This window comes from Meriones unguiculatus, chromosome 10 (assembly GCF_030254825.1).
Source record: "Meriones unguiculatus strain TT.TT164.6M chromosome 10, Bangor_MerUng_6.1, whole genome shotgun sequence".
Lineage (NCBI taxonomy): Eukaryota > Metazoa > Chordata > Mammalia > Rodentia > Muridae > Meriones > Meriones unguiculatus.
In genome coordinates this window covers 114,730,858-114,744,423 of record NC_083358.1, presented here as the reverse complement: position 1 = coordinate 114,744,423, position 13,566 = coordinate 114,730,858, and the positions used below count along the sequence as shown (strand labels likewise).

Genomic DNA, 13,566 nt, shown 5'->3' with positions numbered 1-13,566 from the left:
GACTACCAGGTTAGTTAGGGCTTCACACTAAGGCTTTGGTCAAGTTCATCCAGCACTTTCACTTCTTTCTAAAGCTGAGACCTTGGAGAGCACAGACTATCTAATTCTTCTCTGTGTCCTTGGCATCTGCCAAGTGCCTGGTACCATATGGTGCTGAATACATCTGGTTGTATACATTCAATGACTAAGGGAGTCTCACCACACTTATGTAAGTGAAGAACTTGGGTGCCAGGTCTCTACTTTAAAAATAAAGGAATAGCACTTGGGAGGCAGAGGCAGGCAGGCAGATCTTTGTTGAGTTTGAGGCCAGCCTGTTCTACAGAGTGAGATCCAGGACAGCCATGGCTACACAGAGAAACCCTGTCTCAAAAAACAAAACAAAACCAACAAAAAAGGAATAGCTCTGTTGCCTGGTCTTTTATCACTTCCCCCTGGTGGGAGGGCCTTGCCATGCCACAGAGGAAGAGGATGCTGGCAGTCCTAATGAGACTTGATAGACTAAAATCAGATAGTAGGGGAGGGTCCCCCTTTCTGAGAAATGGGGGGGGGATTGGAGGGAAGAGGGAGGGAGGGTGGGACTTGTAGGAGATGAGGGAGGGGGCCACAACTGGAATATAAAGTGAATTATGAAAAATTGAATTTAAATTAAAAAATAAAGAAAGAAATGGGAGAGGGTGCTAGGACCACTCTCACTTTTTCTGCTGACCATGACTCTCTCTGATGAACTCATGTGACTTCTGGCAATATTCATAACATCTACTCTTGCTTCTCAGCAACCCTACTTCCCTTCCATTCTTTTCCCTCCTCCCCCAAACAACCAAGCCACTGGCAGACCCTGGTTCCCTCTGAAGCAAGGGATTAGATACACAAAAGCAGTGTTTTGGGAGCAAGGTGGTTCAGTGGGTTTGCAACTGGAGTTCCATGCCCATGATGGAAGGATAGAAAGTTGTACTCTGACTTCCACATGTGTGTAAGGTGCACTTGTCGTCACAGCACATGTGTGCACACCTACACATGTGTTCGTGTGTTATACACATGATCTTTAAAAGTTTCTGTGCTTAATCTACTATGTGAAATGAGTGGCTGAGAAGTTTTAAAAAGCTGTTTTCAAGTAGATTTTAGGCTTTTTTTTTTCAACTCTCTATGCTTTGATTCTTAAATTAAAATCACTACACTTCTCAACAGGACAAATCTGAGTAGAGCACTAGGATGATCTACTGCCCAGCACCCTTTGAAGGTGTGTCTATGTGGCCTAATAGACCTCAGACCTGTGCTCTTCTTGCTTTAGACTGAGGGCCAGGGTTACAGACATGGGGCACATGATCAGCTCTGATATTATGTTTTCTTGGATTTAGAAAATACTTTTAGCTTTGTCAAATATGAATTATGGGACAGACATAGTGGTGCTTGCCTGTAATGTTAGCACTTTGAAGGCTGAGGCAGGAGGATTATAAATTCAAGGGCAGCTAGGGCTATATAGATAGCTCTCTTCTATGCACAAGGCCTTGGGTTTAGTTCCCCAGCACTGGAAAAACCGAGCAGAACACAATACTAAAATTAACAAGGTGCTCAAAAGCCATGTATAAAAGTGTTTTGTATAGTGGAAAGATTACGGGCACAGAAAGAGCTAAGGGATCTGTGATGAAGACTGGCTCCACACCACTTCACAGCTTCCTACTTTTGTCAGATGGGGTAATGATACTGCTTGATCATGATTGATAACTGATAGATAAAATGCCTAAGAAAACCTGACACACACCAGTACTCGACAAATACTAATTCTTACCATTTATTCTTGCTATTCAGCCTTGGTTTAGCCAGAGGGAGAATTTACATTGCACTGTCCTAGGTCTAACTGCATCTTAGAATTTAGTTCTTCAGCAGATCAACAAGCAATGCCTGATCATCCTGGCACCACACACACAAATAAGAAAATAAACTTTAATAAAAGCATTTTAAAGGAAAACTTTTATCCTGATGGGATTAGCTGTAGTTGGGTATCAAGATATTATACAATTTCTCTATTTCATAGAAAGCAGGACTCAAAGTAAGCCATAACTCCCTCTCTTCCTTCTTGTATACAAGTACTAACCAGGCTCATGGCATCTCCTCTTTCCCATCACTGAACACATATAGTCTGTTTTTTATTCTAGTTTATAACTGTTCTCCCAAAATCTCAGCTATACACATTGCTCCCTGCCCAGACGATGATTTTAACAACTAGCATTTATTGAAAGCTAGCCATAAAGCTAGCTAAGGTAGAGAAGACTCCTGGTTCTCAGTGTCCAAGTGGTTTTCACAGTGCTAGGGACCAAAACTAAAGTTTTGGGAATGAAAGGGCTGTAGCACTGAGCTATGTCCCGAGCCCTTCATAAGGTTTCCATGTGGTACTTGTTTTGATTTTTGTCACAGAAATCCCAGAAAAACCATCGTTTTACAGACACTAACATGGCTGAAAGGAAGCAGGAGCTACTGAGACTGGAAATGACCTTGAGATAGTAGCTCCTAAGGACCTAACAGTTGTCAGGGGTGCTGTTTCCCTTTAAAATGCCTAAAACTTGCAGAGTGGCTGAGGCAGGCCCCAAGTGAGTTTACATCAGCCCTAGGCTGATTACTGATGTTACCATGGGCAAGTTATAAAAACCTCTCTAACATTACAGAGCTTCTGTTATTAAATAATAACAATTACATTATTTTTGGAGAGAGTGCATGTCCTGCTGTGCATCTGAAAGTCAGAAGACAATCTGTGTATGTCAGTTCTGTCCTTCTACCACCTAGGAACCCCAGCAATTCAGGTCAAACTCAGGTTGTCAGGTTCCTCCATAGGCACCTATACCAGCTGAGCCATCTCTGCCCCATTTCTTTCTGAGGGGAAGTGCCAGGGTTCAGGCTCAGTGATCTTGGCTCCTCAGCCCATACTTCAAAACACCTATCTATATTAAACATCCTGTGCTTCCCCCCCGCCTCAAAATCTCAATGAAAATTACCATCTGTCAAACCAGCCATTCTTCTCATCTTTAATTTTGCTCTAGCCCATCACAAATTCTAAGGTGAAGTGGGCCACTAAAGTTACAGCGTTACCAGATGGCCATCCAGTGTCTACACATTTCAGACTGAGGGAGCATGTCCAAAGCATTTTTCCTATTTCTGGATGAATGTTTCCCTTGACTTATTTTTTTTAGTGTATGCGCATATGTGCATGTGCAGGTTTCAAAGTCACCAGAAGATGTCAGATCATTGGATGCTACAATTACAGGCAGTTGTGAGCCAAATGGATGTGGATGCTGGGAACCAAACTCAGGTTCTCTGCAAGAGATCCAAGCACTAAACAGTTGAGCATCTCTCCAGCTTCCTCCCTGAATTAGATTTTTTTTTGTTCAACATTTATTTATGGAGTGTATATATATGTGTAAGTGTGTATATGTTAATGCATGAGTGTCACAGTGGAAAGGCCACAGGACAACAGTTGTCTCCTACTACCACAGGGGACCCAGAAAATAAGCTCAGGCAGTTAGGCCTGGTGGCCAGTGCCCTTCTCACTCTTTGAGCCATTTCCCCTGCTGATGGCTATTTTTTATACAACAGCAGGAAAACGTACATTTTGTACTTCATAGGGAACTTAATGTTTAGGCCAGGTTAAAAACATTATATATACACTCTAAATATCTGTTGAATAAGTGATTAGAGTCCAAATAAGGTTATCTCACCCTTTATATTTCAGCTATTTCCAGCTTGCAGCTTGTAAGATCTTATCCGCATTTCCTTCAGTCTCCTGACTCTATTCTTTCCCTCTCTCCCAGTGTCCTCTGCCCTCCCACAACCCTAATTTGCTGGCTGGTCTGCAGTAATATACTTCTCCTTGTACAGCTCTTCCAAATTGCCACCGGGAGCATACCAAAATGTGCCTTAGTAACCACAGTTATCGGCCTTCCTTTTCATTTAAGAGGTTCTTTACCATCTGATCCCCGTCTACCTTCTCAACACTATTTCATCTATACATCCACTCGTCTGACGCACTGACACACCAAGGAGGACTGTTAGGCTAAACTCAGAGAAGTGGGGATGTAAAAGCCAACCATGAGGCTAGGAGTTTGACAACAGGCGAGGGACCTCTGCAGAAGGGTAATGTTGAGCTTAAAGGATGGTTACACTGGAATGTGCATTTGTCAAAATTGCATCACATAGTTTACTTACCAAATGAGCATTTTGCCCTATGTAAGTTTTATCTGAAAAGTCAGCAGGTGATAATCTCATTAAGGCCTGACCTGCTACCTTCTTGCAGTGTACTCAAGAAATTGTTATAGCAAAAGAAAGCAAAAGGAAAGGCCTTGAAAATCAATGTTCAAATCAAGTTAATAATGTACAAGTTGAAGGTGACCATGAAGGTGCACACCTATAATCTCAGCACTCCTGAGGTAAGATCAAGATCAAGTGCACGGCCAGACATGGATACAGAGCCAGATCCTGTCTCAAAACCAAAGAACAAAAAAACGCAAAATGTCAGCTGAGAACTCTTAAATGAGGGCATATGCTGCTCACTATAAATTCCTTCATTTCTTGTTTAACAAATCTCATAAAACAATGAGAAAAAAATAGTTCTGAATTTGGGCTGACTGGGAACATAAGAGGGAAACAGAGGAGGGAGGTGTGGGCCTTGAAGATGACTTTGATAGTGACCCGAGAGCAGGAGGCAGGAGCAGGATCTCAGCGGAATTGTTTCCTCAGTATCCGTGCCTTCTGCTAACCTCCGTTCTCTTCTCCAAGTGTCCTCTGATGATCCTGCCCTTCCACTCTCAGCCTGGGATTTGCTTACGGCATTACCATCTACTCCTATCACAGCAGAGCTGATGATACCAGACTCACACAGATATCCACCTGAGTTTCATGAAACAATTTGGAAATGAACGAATAAAAATCTGTCATATCCATATGTCTGTGCTCACAATGACTCGCTTCCAAGGCATGGCTTTTACTTACACAAGCACTAGCATGCACATGTGTACGTGCATGCGCGTGCACACACACAAAAGTAAACTCTATAATGGAGAAAATAAGTTACAACTTTGACTTTATAGATAGAAAATATTTCTATTCCCAAGTTATTTTTATTTTAAATTTTTTGTTTCTTTAGTTTTTTTTGTTGTTGTTGTTGTTTGTTTTTTGAGAAGGATTTCTCTGTGTAGCCTTGGCTGTCCTGGAACTTGCTTTGTACACCAAGCTGGTCTCGAACTCACAGACATCCACCTGTCTCTGCTTCCCTGAGTACTGGGATTACAGGTATGCACCACTGTGGCTGGCATTTTATTTAAATGTTTGAGACAGAGTCTTGCTGTGTAACACAAGCTGGCCTTCATCTTCATCCTCCTGACTCTGCTTCCCAAGTGCCTGCTACCATATCTACCTTTTCTATTTTTCTTTCTTTCTTTCTTTCTTTTTTTAAGATTTATTTATTTATGTATATGAGTGCTCTATCTGCATGTTCACCTGCATGCCAGAAGGCACAGATCACATTATAAGTGATTGTGAGCCCCATGCGGTTGCTGGGAATTGAACTCAGAATCTCTAGAAGAAACAACCAGTGTTCTTAATCAATGATCTATTTCTCCAGCCCTCTTCTTTTCTTTTTTGTTTTATTTTGTTTTTTTGAAACAGTCTGGGCATGAATTGTAATTCCCCTGCTTCAGCCTCCCAAATTCTAGGGTTCTGGGCTCATACTACTACATGGTACCCAAATTCTAAATATAGTTAGTTATCCTTCTCTTACTGGCTTTTCTTTCAGATTTAATATATTCCACTTTGTAGAAATATAAACAAAAAAAAAGAGAATGTAATGGCTGTTTTTAGGTGACAAAATTATTTGTACTTTCTATTACTGAAAGAAAAACTGGTAAATTTTTATCTTTAGGACTCTAGTAGTTCATTCATGGAAGATAAGACTTCCTTGTTTTATTTCTAAGTTTATAAATTTACTATTTTTTTGTTTTTTGTGATGGGGTCTTACTCACACTGGTTGTGAACTTTTCTTCCTCCTGCCTCAGCCTCCTGAGTACTGGAGTGTCCTCACTGGGCCACCATACCCAGCTGAGTTTATAAATTCCTAATAAAAATAGGTATTAATTTGATAACAGGGTCAAACTGTCTTTACCAGATCCTAAAATACATCTGTTGGGAATCTTCCCAGGTGGTGAGGTGACTGACTTCTTGCTCCATCTCCCCTATGGACAGGGAGCTCCCCAAAGTCAAGAATCCTGTCCTTGGGCTGGAGGGACGCTCGGCCATTAAAAACACAGGCTGCTCTCAAAAAGAACACAGGTTCCGTTCCCAGTACCCACATGGCAGCTGAAAACCATGGATAATATCAGTTCCAGAGGACTGATGCCTCCTTTTGACCTCGGAGGGCTGCTGCATGCATGTGGCACACATATACACATCCAGGCACATAAAACATATACATAAATAACTATTCTGTTGATCTTTGCAACGTCTTTGGACACCAAAATGAATATGAAGGAATGTTTTTCCACTAACCCACACCGGTTAAGAAAGTTGTGAGCTCATTTTATTAACTTGATTAGTCACCCACTACTAGTTTAGAAAATCTCCAAGATGGCCCAAAGGTTACCTTTTCACATTTCTCAACTGCTCTGGCAGACAGTGGATATTAAGGGAAAGAAATAGGGTATAGTTCCTTCTATGATTTGTAAGAATCATGGTGTTCTTAAGCCTTTGATCAGCAGGCTGGGAGAACAGCTCTATAAGACAAGCCAGGATTAGGTTGCCTTGTGGCGTTTTACCAGCACAACGGCAGCTATCCCCGGCTTGGCTGAAGGCTACTTCCTACTCAGGAAGAACCTGTTTCATGGAGACCCCTTCTCCTTACCTTTTCTCCCCTTTCTCTCTCTCTGTCCTTTTCTTCTCTTTTCTTTTTCTTCTCCCCATGTCCATCCGTGTGGAGAGCAGGAAGGGGCAGGGTGGGGATATTGGAGGCTGGGCCAGGTATCACTGCATGCTCCCGAGAAGCGCCATGCTCTCGGGAAGAGTTTGCTGCCAGCCCTGAGGTCCTCTTGGTTCGAGAGTGACGCTTCTCCTTGTGTCTGTCCTTGTCCTTCTTCTTCTTGCTCTTCTTTGACTTCTTCTTCTTCTTGATTTCCCTATAAGAGTCATCTATCACCAGTTCACCGGCCTCCAGCTCCCCACCAGAGGACGACTCAGACTCTACTAGAATGGGGTCAAGCCCTGTGATTTCAAGGTTAGTACTGTGGGATTCTGGAAGCTGGGAGGTATCAGACCCACAGCCCTCAGGGCCAGGAGATGAATGTGAGTCTGAGGACGACTTGTGCTTCTTCCGGGCTGTTTTCAGGAGGCTCTGGAGTTCGTGTCCTAGGAGTAAAGCACCTTGCTCATCCCGAGCTAATTTCTTGGAGGACTTTTTCAGAGAAGCCTGTTGGGCAGGGTACTGAAAAGCCTCCTCCTCCACTGAGCTGCTTCCTTTCTCCTTGGGTGACAGAATAAGTTTCATCTTTAAGCCATCAGGCTCACGAAGAGTCAGTGTCTCTGTGTTCACATAGAGTGGCTTCATTTTTTTGGATTTGTGAGCATTGCTGTCCTCTAGGGAGAGCTCTCCACTGCTTCCGTTGCCCTTCTTCTTGTGGTGTTCCTTTCTGCTCTCTGAATGGCTTGAAGAACTGGAGGATTTCTCCCCTGCCTTCTTGGAGGACTTGGCACCTGCTGACAGTGGGGAGGTGATAGCTTTCAATAGGTCCATTGCTGTGTCGGCTGACTGTGGACTAGATTTCTTCTTTTTCTTCTGTGATGACTCCAAAGACGAAATGTCTAGAAACAATCAAGAGAAGTACTGTCAACAGGACAGGAAGTAACTTCCATCAAGTGTCCCCCTCTCACCAAAAGCACCCAACTGGCATGAGGAAAAGGCTAACAGGAGTGATTTTAGGGGGAGACACTTTGGTTCCTAACATTCAGAAAGAACTCCTGTGATACTTCTTGGCTTGGTAGATTCAGCCTTTGGCCCTGGAGACCATTCTTGCCACTAAAGCTGATTCTCTTCCTTGAGTCTTCACAAGAGACAGAGAGCATAGTTGGAATAGAGTTGTGGGATTAAGGGTAGTTACAATCTAGAGTAGATTGCAGATGGAGTGTCACTGGTTCTTGTGTGGAGGACAAACTCATTCTAGTGAGGTTAGTCGCATCAGCTACACATAGAGCATAGCTAAGAAAATGGGTTTTGTGAGAGGATATATGCTGAGATATGCCCCACAGATATGTAGAGGGCCCAAGGACTGCATTTTGGTAAAGGGATGCTAAGTAGCAATGGCACAGATAAGTGGATGATTGGGGGGAGAAGGAACCTGGTACCTTGTGTATCACAAATGAAGACTGTTCTTCTATGCTGAATCCTCCAAAATACCAGCCCTCCACCTCTCTCCTCCTTCACACTGGTTTATCGGCACTCAGAACAAGAACCACTGTCCTGTTAAATAGGCCACTGTGTCAGCAATATCTGGGATCCCTTCCCCTACCCCGACTCCAAGAACCAGAGATGTGCATATCCCACCTGCAGCCTGTTCCCATCCTCACCTCCATAGTAGTAATCATCAGGGGAGTGCTTTCTTTTCTTCTTGTGTGTGTCCGTCCCCAAGAAGAACAATTCACTGTCCTGTGGTTAAAGAGGGAGAAGAATTGGCGAGTAATAAGACGGCGAGGTAATGGTTTGGAGCCGTTCTTCTGGGATCCCGGCTTTGAAAGACATCTGGAACTGACCTTTGACTTCTTCTTGGAAGAACTTCTGACCTGCGCAGCAACTTCTTCCTCTTCCCTTAAGAAGTCTTTGTATGACCGCTTCTTTTCTCGTTGGCTTCGGCCAGCTGCAAGTCCTACGTCCTCAAAGCTGTGATCACCATCAAAGCAATCTGGGAAGCACAGGTTCATTTAGGAACGGAAATGACAAAAGTACATAAAAACCAAATGCCAACAGTCCCATTTCCAAGTAAAAGTTATGTCTCAGTGTGTCCACTGAAGTGCAGGGCTAAACCCAGAGGGCCAAGAAGACTTCTGACGTCCTGGCTGCAAATACAAGACTCAAACCTGAAAACGCAATACTTCCACACCATACAAATAAATGCCCAGTGTGCATCCTCAGACATGGTTTCTTAGTAGTCATTTGACAGGTAGAAACAGACTGGCGAGGGAAGGCTGAAAAGGGTAAGGATTCATGTGTTGTGCTGCTCTGTGGGAGTCCAGTGTGAGATTCCTAGCCCCAGACTCCTGCACACTGGAGCTGGCAAGGACTAAGAGTGCTGCGGGATCACCCCAGGAAGTTAAGACTCTTATTTCAGACTCTTGTGTAGGAAGCCCTGTCCTGGTTCTCATGTCCACGGGCCCAGCCTGGGGATGATGTGGAGGCTGTCTCACACAGTATTCTGGAGCATCACTTGGTCTAGGCTGTGGTGCCCAGTCTTGGTCTCTACATCCATGGACTGCAGGGACGAAAGAGGTTATGCCCTTTGGAATGCTTCTGAGTAAGGGGTCATACCTTCTTTCTTCATGGAGTCATCATAAGCCATGGTGGTCCTGCAGGGCCTTTGAGAATGTGTTGTGTCACTTGTGTCCAGGCTCCTTCCCGTGTACAGGACCAGGTCTGAGAAACAAAGAAGGAAAACCTTCCTGTAATGTGAAATCAGTGTGGAGAAGCAACCTTCCTCCGGGTGGAAATTCCAAGTAATCCAAGGGCTGACTGGAAGGAACACAGGAGTGTCTTGTCAGCTCCTCACTGTCTGTGCATATACTGGAGTTGAACTTGCAGGGAGGATGCTAAGCTTAACTGGATTTCATTCACGTATTAAAGTTGACATTTGAAGAAATATATAAATACTTCTTTAAAAAAACTTCCAAAATTAGTAAGAATTTCTGGAATGCCAACAGGAATGACACTGAGACACGGTAGAAACTGACATTAAGTCAGAAGGATGGGTTCAACAGTAGTCACAGGATGTACAGATAAAGCCAGATGCAGAGAAGGACAAAGCACACCAAATCCTGGAAGACCACCAGGTCCTACTGATGAGATGAACTGATAAAATCTGCTGTGTCAGAATTTAAACAGCATGTATACAGACATTAAGAATTTTAAAGCTTAGCATTCTGCTGGGCTTAAGAACTCGTTCACATTTACTTAGGTATGAAAATGGACATATTTTCTTAAATATGTTGGCTATATGGAGATTTCCAGCATTAATAAGCCTTTTTAAAAGGCTAGTAAGAAGTATGGAGAATTGCCATTTATCCACTGATGATGACATTCATAATTTTAGGATTTTTCATTAATAAAGTTCTATAATAAAAAAGTTCTAAGTATTGGGTTTTACACTCTCTCTCTTTCTGGTTCAGACAGGGTTTCTCTATATAGCCTTAGCTGTCCTGGACTTGTTTTGTAGACCAGGCTGGCCTCAAATTCAAAGATCACCTGCCCTTGCCTCTATTTCTGCCGGGATTACAGGTGCTTGCCTGACTGGTTTTGATTTTTAAGACAGGGTCTCTGAAACTCATTATGTAGAGCAGACTAGTCTAGAATTTACAGAGATAGCCACCTGCCTCTGCCTCCTGAGCACTGGAATTAAAGGCATTCATCACCTTACACGGTTCTAAGTATTATGTATAGCTTTCAAACCATGAGTCAAAATCCCTTGGGATGGGGTGGGGGTCAAATGACCCTTTTACAGGGGTCACCTAAGACCACAGGAAAACAGAGATATTTATTCTTAACAGTAGCAAAATTACAGTTATGAAGTAGCAAGAAAAATAATTTTATAGTTGGGGGGTCACTGCAACATGAACTGTATTAAATGGTTGCAGCATTAGGAAGGTTGAAAACCACTGATTTAAAACTTTTGTGGCATTCAAGTTCAGATGCCCATATTGACTTTGAAGGTGACAAAATTATATATTGCACTGTAAAGGAGAATTCTTAAATTAAAGACAAAATTTTTGCAGAATTTTTTTCTTTTTTTTTTCTGACAGGGTCTCACGAAATAGCTCTGGTTGGCTAGGAACTCACTTCTTTGAAGGGTTTTTAAAATAACTATTTTGAAAATATTTCCATTCAGTTAGTCAAGTACTAAGACATTAATCTGATTGATAATTTAATTTTACCTTCATTACTATAAATGGATTTAGGATTACTGAAAAACAGTTCTAGAACACATTATTAAGCCCTTCAGATAGGTATGGAGAAAACAGAAGCCTATAACTTTAGGGAAAGATGAACTGGACTAATGGAAAACTTTCATAATTTACTAGATAAGAATTTTTATTTAGTGAGGCCTGATGGTGAATATCCTTAATCTCAGTACTCAGGGATTAAGTCAGTACTAAGTCAGGTAGTTATCTGTAAATTCCAGAGCAGTCTGATCTACATGAGTTGCAAACCAGCTAAGACTCTAAAGTGAGACCACCCTGTCTCAAAAACAAAACAAAATAAAAAGATTTTTTGTTTAAAAAGACACATAAATTCAATACATAGGTAGACCAAAGCTGAAAACACAAAGAAGAAAAACATTGCCAAGGTTTTGAAAGTCTAAGAAACATAAAATGTGAAATGAAGAATGAATTTGCTTGATGTAAGGGAAGCCAGAATGAAGTGAATAAAGTGAAGTGGGTTGTTTAGAGTGGCACACTGCTTGCTCAAAGGGCCTTTTCGTGAAATGAAGAATGAAAATGTAGGTCAGGCCTCATCTAAGAATGTAAGGAGACAAGATATACCATGTAGCCAGTTTTTCCTGTTCTAGCATTTAAGTACTCAACTTTCCTCACTAGAAACCGATCTTCACTTCCCACCCACTGGTGGGACTTAGAAGGAGTGAAGGTGGGTCACTGAAAATGATAACCATTTAAAAATGACAGTTTTTGCCAGCTGGCACACACCTTTATTCCAGCACTCGGAAAGCAGAGACAAGTCCATCTCAAAGCAGAGACAAGTCCATCGCTTGCAAGTTGAAGGCCAGTCTGATCTACATAATGAACTCCAGGGCTAGTTAGAGACTCTCTCAAACAAAGAAAACAAAACAATGGCAATCTTCTCACTAGTACAAATGATGAGTTTATTAGAAAGCCATACACAGCACCTTGGCTTTCACAGGTAGATATAAGTAAAATAGCTTTAGACATGAAGACTTTTCATGCCAGATCAATTTTGGCATAAAATTCCTGAGAAATAATGTCCTCCCCCCAATTCCAACAACACCCTTATTTAGTCTCATAATATAGCCATCAGTCCCTGGTCAAACACCAATACACTTTTAAATGTAAGCAAAGGCAGGCCCAGAGACTCATAAATAGGCTTTCCCCTGGAGAACATTAAAACTAATATGTAATAAAATTAATCAATGTCTTACGGAGGGAAACTGAACTTTTTACTAGGTATTAAAAAGTTATTTCCTGACTGCTGTGAAAAACCTGTAGATTTTAAAAAGGTTTGGAAAGAAACATAAAATTAGATATGCTCTTGAAGGCAGGACCACACAGGATGTGCTTGTCTTTTTGTATTACGATCAGGCCTATTCCTACTGGAACTTTCTCAAAAATACTGAAGAACATTTCACAAAATGCTTGTAGAAAAAGTGAATGAGCCCTGAACACAAGTCCAGTTCCCCAGTATGTGGGGCATCAGAACTTGAAAAATACCATAGACTATTCACAGCTGGGGAGGCTGATGGGCCCTGAATGTGGCTCAGGGGCTGACTTGTAGAATGACAGTACCAGGGGGGTAAAAGTCTCAAGCAGCAGTGTGAGAGAAGGCAGAATTCAAGCAACATTTATACAAGATCAGAAGAACCCCTCTTATTCCTTCCAAGTCTCAGATATTGTCCAAGATAATTGAGGGTTCAGGGTTAGGAAGTAAATTTGGGAGGGTTAATGAAGATGAAAAAAAATCTAGGTTTGATTTTCACATCAGAAAACAACCACATCAAATGTTGGCAAACATAAAACAGGTGCTAAGACCTATTCTCTTGAATCCCATAATTTTGGAGTTTACAAAATCTGATGTTGTCAATTTCATGGGGCAGGATAATTTTACTGTTAGTGTTTGTCTTAGTGTGCAAAGAAATGACAACATAGTAAAATTCATTGTTTAATACTGTTTATGCCATTATAAAAAGCAAATGCTTAAGAAATTTGAACATTGTTAACTGGCTCTTCAGAGGCTTTTCTTCAGGTTGCTGTTCTACTTGTAAGTAAAACTGCAAGTCAACCTCCAGACACAGGTTTTTGTGATAACTATGAAAAAAGTTATAATCTTCAAAGGTAGTATGTTGTGGAAATTCACACTGTTAACTATCTTTTTAAAAAAAAGTTTCAGAAAATGATTTTCTGGAGGTAATCTCAAGTCCAGCCATCATCCCAGAATAGACATGAGAAGTGCAAAAGAAAATCCACCCAATAAACGGGGCAGGGAAGGTCCGTCTCCTCCCGATGGGAATTTCCTCCAAAGCTGTTTTCAGGAACTCAGATTGCCAGTCTGTGCAGGCAAAGGAAGACAAACATCCAGCTGTC

At 41.9% G+C, this 13,566-nt stretch overlaps 1 protein-coding gene across 6 annotated transcripts in view; it reads right to left on the bottom strand.

Annotated features, from left to right (window-relative positions):
* Positions 1-13,566, bottom strand: part of Hmgxb4 (HMG-box containing 4) — a 38,066-nt gene that overhangs the window by 23,235 nt on the left and 1,265 nt on the right. For 3 of the 6 annotated variants that reach the window (XM_060393175.1, XM_060393176.1, XM_060393177.1), the window contains exons 1-5: positions 11,938-12,988; positions 9,551-9,655; positions 8,779-8,927; positions 8,596-8,674; positions 6,881-7,833 (exon numbers count right to left, since the gene is read on the bottom strand). In XM_060393175.1, the coding sequence (XP_060249158.1) occupies positions 6,881-7,833; positions 8,596-8,674; positions 8,779-8,927; positions 9,551-9,655; positions 11,938-11,974 (1,323 nt within the window). In that variant the 5' untranslated portion in view covers positions 11,975-12,988. Of the gene's footprint in view, positions 1-6,880; positions 7,834-8,595; positions 8,675-8,778; positions 8,928-9,550; positions 9,656-11,937; positions 12,989-13,566 lie in introns of those variants that run through there. The other 3 variants (XM_060393178.1, XM_021656735.2, XM_021656739.2) reach the window with 2 other exon arrangements.